The sequence below is a fragment of the Mchenga conophoros genome, linkage group LG7 (genome assembly GCF_057382185.1).
Source record: "Mchenga conophoros isolate Kocher_MC1m ecotype Shallow Benthic linkage group LG7, M_conophoros_male_GT1.1, whole genome shotgun sequence".
Lineage (NCBI taxonomy): Eukaryota > Metazoa > Chordata > Actinopteri > Cichliformes > Cichlidae > Mchenga > Mchenga conophoros.
In genome coordinates this window covers 25,551,070-25,564,838 of record NC_140532.1, presented here as the reverse complement: position 1 = coordinate 25,564,838, position 13,769 = coordinate 25,551,070, and the positions used below count along the sequence as shown (strand labels likewise).

At 37.7% G+C, this 13,769-nt stretch overlaps 2 protein-coding genes across 8 annotated transcripts; one reads left to right on the top strand and one right to left on the bottom strand.

The window, feature by feature from the left end:
* Nucleotides 1-1,907: 1,907 nt before the first annotated feature.
* LOC146570207 (uncharacterized) lies at nt 1,908-6,961 on the top strand. 5 transcript variants are annotated; one of them, XM_085283094.1, is made up of 14 exons: nt 1,913-2,112; nt 2,812-2,837; nt 3,147-3,232; nt 3,381-3,413; nt 3,510-3,599; nt 4,011-4,082; nt 4,191-4,279; nt 4,392-4,494; nt 4,759-4,861; nt 4,941-4,993; nt 5,102-5,180; nt 5,402-5,874; nt 6,074-6,267; nt 6,376-6,961. In XM_085283094.1, the coding sequence occupies exons 2-14, from the start codon at nt 2,831-2,833 to the stop codon at nt 6,518-6,520; spliced, it is 1,527 nt and encodes a 508-aa protein (XP_085139220.1). In that variant the 5' UTR covers nt 1,913-2,112; nt 2,812-2,830; the 3' UTR covers nt 6,521-6,961. The 5 variants fall into 5 exon arrangements, with proteins under 5 accessions (XP_085139219.1, XP_085139222.1, XP_085139220.1 ...); XM_085283093.1 differs by having other exon boundaries at nt 1,908-2,112; nt 2,812-3,232; XM_085283097.1 differs by lacking the exon at nt 3,147-3,232 and having other exon boundaries at nt 1,968-2,112.
* Nucleotides 4,191-12,966, bottom strand: LOC146570206 (uncharacterized). 3 transcript variants are annotated; one of them, XM_085283100.1, is made up of 7 exons: nt 12,810-12,966; nt 11,525-12,118; nt 11,394-11,434; nt 10,845-10,941; nt 10,361-10,471; nt 9,746-9,912; nt 4,191-9,413 (listed from the first exon to the last, which is right to left on the bottom strand). In XM_085283100.1, exons 6-7 carry the CDS (start codon nt 9,808-9,810, stop codon nt 8,366-8,368), a joined length of 1,113 nt encoding a protein of 370 aa, XP_085139226.1. In that variant the 5' UTR covers nt 9,811-9,912; nt 10,361-10,471; nt 10,845-10,941; nt 11,394-11,434; nt 11,525-12,118; nt 12,810-12,966; the 3' UTR covers nt 4,191-8,365. The 3 variants fall into 3 exon arrangements, with proteins under 3 accessions (XP_085139226.1, XP_085139224.1, XP_085139225.1); XM_085283098.1 differs by having other exon boundaries at nt 11,211-12,118; XM_085283099.1 differs by having other exon boundaries at nt 11,394-12,118.
* Nucleotides 12,967-13,769: the final 803 nt, after the last annotated feature.

Here is a 13,769-nt window from a genome sequence, read left to right as displayed (position 1 = left end):
TCCTACAGGGACGTGCTCACTAGTGATGCGCGAATCATGAACGAATCGTTCAATACTCGAGAATGACTTTACTGACTCATGAATCATGATTCATGAATCATGATTCACAAGCCCAACTGACTCACTGACTTATCCCTGTTGCTGTTAGCAGAAATGTATCTAGCTTATAATTAAAATTGTGGAGAAAAAGACAACATCCAGTATCGTAACAAAAAAATTTCTGCTCTGAACTGGAAGAAAAAACCCTGAGTAGAAGCTCACATCAAGAAAATAGCTCCTCGGTTCACAGTAGCATCGCTCTGCTAAGATGCTAACAGCACTTTGAGCTACTCACTCCCTCCCTCCTGTGCTGAATCATAGAGCGAACGAATCACTCAGGACTCACTAACGCCCTCCCTCCTGTGCTGAATCGTAAGCGTAAGCGAATCACTCAGGACTCGCTCACCCTCTCCCTCCTGTGCTGAATCATAAAGCGAACGAATCACTCACTCACTCACCCCCTCCCTCCTGGCTCACAGCTTCTTCTTTTTCTTGGTTGTCAACCAATGTTAAGGAGCATTACCGCCCCCTGGCTCACAGCTCAGTGGACATTTAGATGAGAAAATATATATTTAACACATTTAACGAAAATACTAATAAAATAAAAAATGAAAAATATATTAAAATAAAATAAAATGTTTATTAAGCAATTTTGATAGGAAATTGCTTAATTTTAGAAATGTTTTTGCTCTTTTTTGTTTCTATAAAATAGTGGTTTTCTTTTAGAATCATTCATCTTAGCAGTAGGATTTACATGAAAAGAGAAACAAATTGAGTTTGAGTGAAAATGTACATTTTTTGCACTCTCTGGTCGACTGACTCAGTGAATCAAATGACTCAAATATCGATTCACTTTGGTGAGTGACTCATTAAAACTCGATTCAGTAAAAATAATCAAATTTATCATCACTAGTGCTCACTACCATGTATACGCCGCTGGACACAAGATGGCGTTATCAGACAGTGGTAAGCGTTCATAATCTAGGGCACCCAAGGGAAAACTTAAAAATAGTCATCATTCAGGGCTTCATGTGATCAATAGAGAATTATACTAAAATATTAATAGTCAACCTTTATAAAGTGGAAACACTGCTGTAGTCATTTACTGAAACATCTAAAAACATAAAGGTTAATGCAGTGTGGGGCAAATACAGAACATGTACAAATCTAATTGTCTTAAAAGTCACGCACACACAAAATTATCTTGAGCAGCTTGCTTGAAATTTAAGTTTTTTCATCAATTGTTCTCAAGGCTTCTTGAAGGGATTTGCAAACTTTTTCTTTAGGTGTTTTTGCTATTTTACTGCCATGATGATCCCATGCTGCTTTAAAAACAGTGAAGCCATTGTCATGCTGAAAAATGAAGCCAATGATGTACATTCAAGAAGCTGACTGCTTTGAAAGATCCCCAAACCACTTCCTTTAATGTAGTTGGCTGTAGATATACTGTTGTACCTCTCCCCTAACTTCCAGTCTACATATTGATGCTCATTTGGAGGCCTGCCATTTCTTCACTTGTTAGAGTTGGATGTCTCGAGACTGGTCTTAGTCTCGAGACCACTTTTATGTGGTCTTGTCTTGGTCCCGACGGACTTTGGTGTTGGTCTTGGTCTCGCTGTCTAGGTCTTGCTTTCTCAGATCGACATAGTGGTCGGGAGATTTGGAGTCAGTCAACAGTATCCATGACACACATCATCACGTTCGATAATGTGTCATGCACAAAAGCATCAGCTCTAAGAGCCGTGCTTAGAGAGTGCTTTATAGTGAATCATAGTGGACTCCCATTGAGCGAGAGCCAGCTCCTCACTTAATTTCCTTTCGCTGCTCAGCTCTCACACAGTGGCTCAGCTGGACGATCTGATTTCCTCGTGTCAGCATTGTTCCCACATCATCATAATTAATGTTGTTCCAGGTTCAACATTGCAAGTGACCAATCACCTTCTTGTGACGTCATTCCTTTGCGACTTCGAAATACCCGCCTTCGATTATTTCGAAATACAAGTGAAGAAGCGAAAAACCGCCGCCTGTCCGCCGAATTTGAAGTCAATTTAGGATACTTTCCTTTAATAAACGGTAAGCATTATACATATGTTCCTCACTTGGCTTGCTGTTTGTTTGCTAGCGATAGGCTACTTGACGACAGCATTAGCTAACCAGTGTTCCCCAACTTTTTGGGTGTTTCGTGGCCCGGGGGTTGGGTCAGGCAAAATTGCAGTAGCTTCCCTGATCATTTTACAAACATAAGTGAAGAGAATCTGGACTAAAAGGCCTAGACTTATGGTTGTGTGCTGAATCTATGAATCAAACTATCACCTGGAAACATAATTAACTGGTCCATAGCTGTGAAACTGGACATGAGTTCTTGATTCTATGGAGATTAACAGTAATCCAGAAATTTACAAATTTGTCCCAGGGACATCGCGTAAATGTTGTCCCAGGGACATCGCGTAAATGTTGTCCCTGGGACATTGTGTAAATGTTGTCCCTGGGACATCGTGTAAATGTTGTCCCTGGGACATCGTGTAATTGTTGTCCCTGGGACATCGTGTAGATGTTGTCCCTGGGACATCGTGTAAATATTGTCCCTGGGACATCGCGTAAATGTTGTCCCTGGGACATCGCGTAAATGTTGTCCCTGGGACATCGCGTAAATGTTGTCCCTGGGACATCGTGTGATAGCTTGTAAATAATGGAATGAAAATTATTGATTGTTATTAACTTGTGAAAAAGAAGTGTAACAAATCCACATGTTATGTTCTTACACCCTTACAGAAACTGTGACTCCTTCACAATGTCAGGTAAATGTCAACTCATGTTGAATAATCAACCAATCAAGCCTTTTATTATCACATGCAATGTTACACGTACAACTGCAATGAAAATTTCACCCCCTTCTGACCATACATATATTGCTTAAACATCACATTGGGAAGACAGGTCGGAAACAGTTAGGAAGGTCAGAAAACAATTTAATTAATAGATGAGGGGAGAGGAGGAGAAAAAAGAACTACAACCAGACAAAGCTCCTAGAAGACTGAAATGGATGATGGTTGCAGCATGCAAAAAGAAAATGATATCTGTTGACTACAGCATATGCTTTCTCACAGATTACCTTGTGGGAGTAGCTGGACCAAACTCTATTGGTATTTCAAGTTTGAAATCCCTGTTTGACCAGACTAACATTTCAGATGAGGTACCTCTTGACATAAAAATCCTTTTATGTTGTCATAAAACTAATGTTAAATTCTGCTTTAAATACACTTTATTGTACAATTTACTTAATGAATCGTGTTCCTTAGTTCTGTTTTTATTTATATGTATTTATTTATTTGTTTTATAAGGTAATAGATGGCCTAATCTATTTGCAGTGTGAGGTATGTTGAAAAGCTTGTTTGATCATAATGACATAGCATGTTTACGTTTTTTGTAATGTATTTGAAAACATAGGTGTATTTATGTTATTTTTATAGAATTTCCCTCACATTTATCCAATACCAAGCCAAATCACTGGAAAAATTTTGGATGGGTCCACAAGAGCACAAAGTGCATACTTTTTGAAGGTATGACTTGGACTGTGGTAACTATGTTCTTATCACAAAGGGTTTATAAGTTGCCACTATAAACAAACAGCATTTTCCAAAATTGAAGCCTTGTCAGAAGAACCTGAAAAATACCTTTCTGAAACCTTTTCTGTGTAAAGACTTGTTCAAAAGCAATGCACACAGATTAAAACATTTCTGTCTTGGCCAACTGATAAAGAACACCAAAAATTGAGTGGTGCGTGTTGAGTCTGTGGTCTTGATTTGTTTTGTACACACTATAGAAATTAATTAATGTAAACCAAAAATGACACTTTCTATATGTTTGTGTATCTGCAGAATTAATTACAAGTCTCACCTGACAAGCTTTTGCAGTTTTGCAGTGTCATTCTTGACAGAAAAACATACTTGTCACATTATTTTTATTTCCAGAAAAACATCTTTCAGATGTATGAGAAATTGATTGGAGCCTGTCTGGAAAACGGCAGCCACTGGACCTTGTTTGTAAGTTGCACAGATTTTGCACTCTCTCTAGTGCATGATACTTTTCAGTGTCCCTCATTAGGAAAGCTCAAGGCCCAAGCCTACCATATCCATCTTTTTACAAAACAGTTTTGTGACATACCCAAGAGGACCATAGTCTATATGAATTCATTTGGCGAGTCGGAGGTCAGAAAAAGTGCGGTGTTGAAAAACTGGAGGTAATTAATTAACATATTTAACATAACATATTTAATTTAATTGAAATCATTACCGAACGTGGTTATTGATTTCTCTATATGCTTTTTATTTGTAATAACTGCGATCTCTCAGCTCATTTGCTTCAGCAAGAGGCTGCACTGGAGAGTGGACCTTGTCACATGTGAGCCACCCACATCAACAGGATGGGAACTCATGTGGAGTGCATGTCATAATGGTACTGAAAACCATAGCTTTAACCTATATAAGTAATGTTTACATTTTTGCCTATTCAGTTTTTAAAGCCTTAGAGGCAGGATGGTAAAATCTCAATTTTTTTTTGTAGATTGAACCATTTCAGCAGTAATGCTTTGCTTTGGTTGCTCTGTTTTTTGTTTTTTTTTTCTCGGGGGGGGGGGTTAAAAACAAACAAACATTTCTTTGTTAATCTAATTCTTTTTGTTCTTTTTTTTTTTTTTTTTTTTTCTTCGTCAATTATTAGTTTGCCCAATCTCTCATTGACGGTAAAACACAAGTGGAGGAGTACAACACTGAAATCACAAAGCTCAGGTCCCGACTTTGCCACTACTTATTTTCCTCAATAGGTAAAGATAAAATTAGCTGCCTTCTTTTTCTCTAACATTGGAAAATGTAACTTGTACTTAAACAAATTATATTTTGCAGATCGAACTAGGAAGTGCAGTCAGTGCTGGTGTGTGATTGCAGCCAAAGACCGGGTACACTATGACATGTCCTTAGCCATATAGATTGTTTATTTAATGGACTTTGTTCATTTGTTTTTTGTTTGTTTATTTCTTCTTCTTTTTTTTTTTTTTAATTCACAGGTGCAGTGCCAGAAATGTGGTGCATACAAGCACATGCGTTGTTCAAAGTCTGTTTGTGGCATCTGTATCTTCTGTGAGAGTAAGTCACAATATAACTAAACAATGTCCAAAAATGTTTAAAGTGAATTTTTTTTTCGTAATTTTGCCTTTGCACACCAGGACTGTGTAATTAAAGTGGACGTTTCAAGATCCAGTTTTTACACAAAACTATTTTAGACATAACTGTGTCGTATTGTGGGGATTTCTCTTCACAATTAAATTGATATAGTGCTGTTTATATCATTCTTCTTTATGTAACAGCACAGTGCAGCACAGCAGAGGGAAAGGAGTTGTGCAGCATAGTGGGTGGCTATACAGGAGGAGCAATAGAAGTAGCCAGTGAAGAATGTCATCAGGGAAAGCATCAGGCAGCGAATGACAAAGGAAAAGTTCCTAAGGGAGAGAACATCTGCAGCAAATCGACAAGTAACAGTGAGATAGGAAGACTGACAGTCAGAGATGAAGGTACACAGACTGAAGACAAAGAAAAAGAAACAGAAGTATACGGCACAAGTCTGAGTACAGATAATGCTGCTGCTGATGATGTTGACAGGATCGATGCAGATACAGAATTCCAAACTGATTCAGAAGGAACTAGTACAGTTTACAGAGTGCATGGTCGCTTATCTGTACCAAGCTCAAAAAAGAAAACCTACACAATAACAGAAGACGAGATCAAGCGCAGAATCAACGCAGAGAACATGTCAGTTCATGTTTTCAGAGGTTTGATTGGGGTAGATATACATTTCGTGATTTTGATGTCACCTGAAATAAATCCGGGTTACTCGTATCAATGAAGTGACAATGTGGCTGGAAATTGTGCATTTGCTGCAACATATACACAATTACACCATGTAAACAAAAGCATTTAACTTTGTGCGCGTGTGTGTGTCTCTCTCTGCTCTTTTGGTGTTTGCACTTTTTCTTTTTTAGGGCCGTAAAGCCAAACTGCCCGCAATGATTCTTGACAGGCCTAAGAAGGCCAAAACTAAAGTAACAGTGTTTAGTGTTCTGAGTGAAGAGGAGGCTGGGGAGCTAGCCCTCGGGTTTGCCGGAAGATTGGCCTGCGATGTCACAACAGACATGGTCTGTAAAGGCATCGACCATTCAAGTGCTGATATGACAAAGTAAGTTAGTAAAACAATATGAAAGTTGTATCTTTTTTGGTATTATTTGTCATTTCCCCGTATTTGGGTTATTGGTGTAACATTGTTAATCTTACTTTCTAATAACAGACAGACTCTTCTCAAAATCCAACACAATCTTAAACATGAGCTGACTGATTCCTCAACCTTCAGTTTGCTGACACACACCTTTGGCCCCGCTGCACTGGATTCTGTCATTTCATTCCTGTGTGAAAAACTTGATCTTGTCTCTTAAATAATGAAACCTTTTGTGACTTTTGTTTGTTCTGTAAATCAGAATCTTGAAAATTGTTCATTGTTGTTCTAAGTTTGTGTTAACTATTTGGCAAAAATGATTGGTTCCTAATCCAAACAGCATAATGACTGTTCTAACACATATCTTAAAAATGCTACAAAGAAAGAAAATTATCACATATGTTTCAATATGAATGTAATTGTGTCACACTCGGTTTGTAGTAACTTTCCTGTTTTATTTTGAGTTTTGGTATGTTTACACTGTTATTTTTATTTCCCGTGTGTTCGTCTTCCCTTATTAGTTTTACTGTATTTAATTAGTCTGATTTAATAACTTATAATTATTTACTTTCCAGTGTTTATATATGCTCCTCGTTTGGATTATTGTTTGTTTGAGTTCTGCCTGTCTTTTCTATTAAAGATTTGGACTTTTGGACTATTAGTGGACCTCGTAGGTTTTTATTCTGTTCAATTGGTAATTGACTGGGTTTAATTTAGTGGCCTGGAAAACAGGCCGGAGGGGTCTGGTCATTTTAACCCCCTAAGACCCGAAATCTTCCATGGCATGCATTTTTAATTTCTCTTTGATATTTGGGCCGATTGGAACCCGATGAATGTAAAAAGAAAGAATTACCAGGTTTTGTTTTTTTTACCTAATTTTTGTTTCTGAGAAAAATGAGAGCCACATATGAGGACATTAATTTGAAATTTCGATAGAACAGTTGCAGTATAATGTCCTCATAACTGTATATCAGGCACTTGTTGATCAAGATTTAGTATTTTGGTCTAAATAACCCAAAATGTGATGTCCACATGTGTGGACGCCAGGCTGGAGTAAAGTGTTAGAGCTATTTATACCTATGTAAACTTTTATACACTGGTTTTTACCTGTCTTGTTTCAGAAAGGTTTAAAAGGGTGATGTCCACAGTTTGTTTATTTATTTGTTTGAATTCCACATATTTTATTAAAGTAATTGAGCTTGAACACAGAAAAAACTGAATCAAATAATCATAAAATCAAATCACTTGCACTATACTGAAGTCTAATCTACTCTGAGCTAATGCCGGTTTCCAACACTAATGATCGGGTGAAGGAGAGAGATGAGGGTGTGCACGGCCACTGGTGCTCTTATCCCTGTTCTTTGTGATACAATCCAACAGGAAAGCAGTCAAACCCTTGGACATTAGCCAAGTTAACGTTCACAAATATATACACACAGAGGAACTCTGAGCCCCAATGTCAGCATTAGCACAAACATGCCACTTCATACCAAATCTCAGTGTGAGGTCAGGTGTTAGTCTCATTCCATTATTCTGGCTATATTTTCTTACTCATTACTATTAAACTTATACTTAAGACTAACTATTAACAAAATCACACCCCAATAACTCTGTTATTACACTTTGTATTTAATCATAAAAAGGCTGGATGTTGAAACCTTTTACTTCTATTTTGTATGAGCCAGGATTCTCAACAGCTGATACTCTATGTCCAAAAAGTGACAGGTATCGTTTTATGGAGCAAAAAACTTAAGAGCGCATATTTTATAAATAATACCAACAATTACAAATGCAGACCTTTAATAGTAATAAGTAATCCTTTATTTATAATGCATAGCAATATAAAAATAGTAACATATGAAAATATTACAATGGGCACAGATGAATTTGTATCAAAAACAGCAACCAAGCCAAAGTAATGAATAACACACATAAATAACTGCTTGAGAGACCAAACAATTTCTTTTCAACTGTTCCTTGGCAGAAAGTTAAGACAGCTATTCAGCTTTAGGTTTTAATAAACAGAAGTAATGGATGCAGTCCCTTTGAAATGTCACACAAAAGTCTACTTGTGCATATACTTAGCTTTAACTCTTCTCTTTTTTGTTTTGTATTCCAAAAGGTTTTCATTTTCTCCAGAGGATGTCTCTCTTTCAGTGGTTATCGACTGTTCACATTCATTTTCACAGACTGTTGGAATGTCGATGCTGGCCGAACGTTTCTTGCTAGAATACAATGGCCTAATTTTGCGTGCATTCTCTGTCGTCTTTATTTCGTACTGGCATATACTTTTGCCTACTTGTTTTGTTTTTAAGACATTTGTATGCAGTTCATCTATCATTGGAGTAATACCCTCTGGAATGAATGCCCACTGTTTAACTGTGTCTAAAACAGCATTTAGTTTTCCAACTGCATCTTCTGTGCATTTTTTGTCTGTGCTTTCAACTACAGGAGTGTCATTCAAAGTTGATAGAGGACTTTTCAGAGAGTTTTTCATTTTTTTAAAATGGCTACAAGCCACCTTCAGGCAAGCACATGTGTTATAGTGAGAGAACGTACAACAAGTGCACTGAAGTGTTTCAGCCGATGCAAAAAAACACAGATTTCCAAACAAACTTGGCATTTTTATCACTTTCAAGTCCTCACAGTGTACAAAGTAATGCCTTTCTTTCACTGCAATTCTTGCCAAGGTAGAAATGTCTGTTTCCATGTTTGGATAGATGTCATTGTCAGCCTCTGCTAATTTTGCAAGTAACACTAGATGCTTGCAAAGAAGTCCTCGTAAGCCATATGTACAGTTGCAGTAGGACTCAACAGGGCAGACATCATACACCATGTCTTCTCTTGACTCAGATGGGACTTGATATGCATTAACTCCATGGCTGTTCTTGACTGTAATTTTAAGAGCCCAACCACTTTCCATCAGTCTTGAAGCAGAGTCTGAAACTTGAGACAAGGGGTCAGCAAACCTGTTTTTCATGCGGCCCACATCTTGCAGGGTTTTTATGACTGAGAAGTAGTCGTCGGCCTTCCCTAGGAGCACTTCAATCAGATCATCCAGACGCCTATTCTTGTAGCCAGATAAAAACTGGTATTTCAGGCGGTGGAAAAATCTGAAAAACAGTTATTTGAAATGATTAGTAACTGTAATTGAAGGAATTTAAAGTTTTAATCAAGACTGTATTATTTTTAAAAAAATTGGAATACCTATTGCACACGTCTTTTATAAAGGAATGCTCTGTGCCGGTTTAGCTGATTTAGGCAAATCCACCTACTCTGTTTTTTGTTGTGATAACATAAAAAACGCTGCTAGAATTTAAAGGATTTGCCTAAAACCTGTTCTGGCAATGACATGACGAACCTACTCAGTTTAGCCTCTTGGATTAAAGCATAATATCTTTTTTTCAGCAATACAATTGAATGAGGTCAAAATAATAAATCATACCTTTCAATCACATTGTTTGTTTCAGAACGAGCGTGACTGAAGCGACGGCCGTAGTCACACCACATGTGGCCAATGCCTTCCCAGTGCTTCTGAAAATACTGGCACACCAAAGGGTATTGCTTAAATGTCTGGCAGAACTCTGCTGATGTGGCTTTAAAGTCGTCCTCCTAAGAGAATTGGATGCAACAGAATATATTTCAATCCATTTAACAGACCTATTGAAATCTTTAATATTATGTATTGAAGCCCTTTTCCTTTTATTGAATAACATTAAGAATTTTAAGTTATTAATAATATGTCGTGTTTTTGTATTAAGAAGCAATTATTTCTTCCCTTACAATGGCTAAGAAGGAACACTAAACCTATAAGCATATTTGGTTTCAGCATCTGTCTGTGAAAGAATCCCACTCACAAGTTCTACTGCACAGTGGGTGACACAATGATGGTCTGCACAGCTTAAGTACTTGTTTTGATAAGCAAGATAAGAAGCCAGTTTTAGAAATTGTTTCAAAAATCTATTTTGTATCTCTCTGTAACTTTTTTTAGCAACTGAAAGTTATTATGCTCTTAGTGTAATCAAGAAATCAAAATGTGAAATAGACAAATTACACTTACAGATGTGCAAGCTTTCAGCTTACAAAAGAAAGAAATGATTTCATTTCTCTTTTGGGTGTTAGAAAGCCCATGGACCCCGGACTCTGATTTTGAAAGCCATCAATTAACAGCCTGTGAATGTAAGAGAAAAAAAGTTAATCTGGAGAGAGAGACAGAGGAGCAGCTGTACAAAAAGCATAAAAGAAAGCTGACGTCCAAAAATAACTTTGTCACTCACTGGACAAGAGGACCTGTGCATTACAGAAATCAACCAGGCAAACATATTTTTAAATGTCAAAAAGAGCTTTGGGAAGCAGCCACCAGAAGATGAGTGCACTGTGGTCTTAAATGGATGGACATAGTCACTCAACATTTTATCCCTTTATATTCATTAACCTGAGTAGGTGAATATCACAATGAGGCAAATCATGACAACAGGACCCTGTTGTAAAAATGTGTTTCAGGTGCATCTTAGACAACGTGAAAAGAAAACAATGTGGTTTACCTGCAAGACATGGTACCAGCATAGAAGGATAGCTGACTCTGGAAAAACCTTCTGCAAAGCATTTATTTCCGCAAAGTCTTTGTCAACCATAAATGCTCTACAGAAAAAAAGAAAACACTAAATGAGATTAAACAGTATGAAAATGTTTTTGCTATCTCAAAGCACCACTTCCAATGCCAAATTAAACATTTCAACTCACAAGTAGATATATAAAATACTGCATACAGCCTATAGGAATAACTTTAACAACTGGAAAGGAAAGTTTTTTGCAGCCCATGCTGCAGCTATAGCATTAGATTCTGGCATGTTATAACTTTTTTGAAAAGGAATTATTTCAAAATCAATAGCTGTCAATGTATTATTTACCTCGGGGAAGTTGGGAAATGCTCACAAACTATTCCAAGAACAGTTTCCAGGGTTTTCTGACTTTCGTTGCTGACAATAGCATAGGCCACAGGGACTCCATGCCCATGATCATCTCTTACAACGAGTGTGAATAAGGGAAATGAATACTGGTTAACGCAGTGCGTGGTGTCAACAAATACTAACCGTTTTGCATAGTTCTCCATGTTTGATTTCATTACAGGTGTCTGCAAAACAATCATTAGTTCTTGGTCAGATGTGTATGGTTGATAGAAGAGAACATGTTCTTGATGTTTTCCATTAAGTAAGGTATGTACACTTTGACTGTCTCCACAGTTAAAGTGCTTCTTCCTCATCATGCAGGTTCTAACACTGTCAATGTCACGTGGTGTGACAAAATGCTCTCTGTTGTGAAGATCTCTGTGTCCATGTTCTTTGGCCCATTTATGACATTCGGTTAGTATGATGGCTGGCTTAGTTCCAAGGGAAAGCAGTTCCTCAATCTTCCTCCTCAAATCACTGGAAATATTGTTGAAATGTGCGTCTTTTGGGTCCGAAGGATCATGCCCATCATGCTTATCATATGTACGCTGCACGATGACTGTGTGGTCTTTCCAACATTTGAGTACTTTAAATGAAACATAGGCCTTACAGCCCACTGCTCTGTAGCTGTTTCGACTTTTTTCCCCAGCTCTGATGCAGTTGAATTTGTAATAGTCTCTTTTCCTGTCTTTACCTGAGGCAACATTTAAACATTTATAATGTCCATGAAGGGTTAATGAGTTCAATTTTTCTAACACAACACTGAATGGGTCCTCCTGGCATTGTGACACATGCACACAAAGTTGTGTCTTTTCCAGTTCTTTTTTTTTCGTCATTCAGAACACTTCTTCTAATTATGTCGTCCATTTCTGGTGGAAAAATAACGAAGGTTTAATTAGTCAATATTCATTAATTCATTTTAACTTGTTGTGGGGTTTTTTGCAATACAATGTAAATATTAAATATAATATTTAAAAATATATATATATATAAAATAATATAAAACAAACAGGGGCTAAAAGAAGCTAAACTTTCATATGGTATGTCTCTGGCAACTTTAACATGATGTCCCAGGGACAACATCTACACGATGTCCCAGGGCAACTTCTACATGATGTCCCAGGGACAACATCTACACGATGTCCCAGGGACAACATCTACACGATGTCCCAGGGACAACATTTACGCGATGTCCCAGGGACAACATCTACGCGATGTCCCTGGGACAAATTTGTAAATTTCTGGATTACTGTTAATCTCCATAGAATCAAGAACTCATGTCCAGTTTCACAGCTATGGACCAGTTAATTATGTTTCCAGGTGATAGTTTGATTCATAGATTCAGCACACAACCATAAGTCTAGGCCTTTTAGTCCAGATTCTCTTCACTTATGTTTGTAAAATGATCAGGGGAGCTACTGCAATTTTGCCTGACCCAACCCCCGGGCCACGAAACACCCAAAAAGTTGGGGAACACTGGTTAGCTAATGCTGTCGTCAAGTAGCCTATCGCTAGCAAACAAACAGCAAGCCAAGTGAGGAACATATGTATAATGCTTACCGTTTATTAAAGGAAAGTATCCTAAATTGACTTCAAATTCGGCGGACAGGCGGCGGTTTTTCGCTTCTTCACTTGTATTTCGAAATACTCGAAGGCGGGTATTTCGAAATCGCAAAGGAATGACGTCACAAGAAGGTGATTGGTCACTTGCAATGTTGAACCTGGAACAACATTAATTATGATGATGTGGGAACAATGCTGACACGAGGAAATCAGATCGTCCGGCTCAGCTATGCTCCAATCCTTCCGTATTGTGGCCAATCACATGCGAGGATATAGGATAATATCATTATGTGAAAAACAGAGAGCGTGAGAGACGCGACAGTCAAGTGGAGCGTGTGTCTGTCCTCTCAGTAAGTGAGTGAGACAGTAGACAGCGATGAGGAGGGCTGTGCGAGTGCATCGCAAAAACACATAAATATGCCTGACACCCGTAGACGAAGCAGCATCTGGCTGCAGATTAAAGACTTTTTTTGTCTCTGTCTTGGTCTTGGTCTCGATACCCTCTGGTGTTGGTATTGTCTTGGTCTCAGTTTAGGCGGTCTTGACTACAAGTCTATCATTTGTCCTCTCCTTGTTGAGATTTTGTTAGGCTTTTCTTATTTTATTTTTTTTCAAAGAACACACTACACACCATTCCAAGATATTCCAATTTTTCAGCCACTTGCTCTCTGGAAATCACCTTGTTGGTCCAAAAATACTAGTTTGCCTGTAGAACCATGTTATCTTTGGCATTTTTAATTTTGAAACAAAAAAAAAAAAAAAAAAAAAAGGGGGGGAAAGTTTTTTCGCTCACATTGATCACCTTTTAAAGAGGAGATAAGGTACACATGCAAACATTTATATGTATATATGTATATGTATATACATATGTGTGTATACATGGTCTAACTACCTGCCCAAAAGCTATCTCAATGTGCCTGACGGTCCTTAACCCAACAGCAAGACCAATATCAGTTC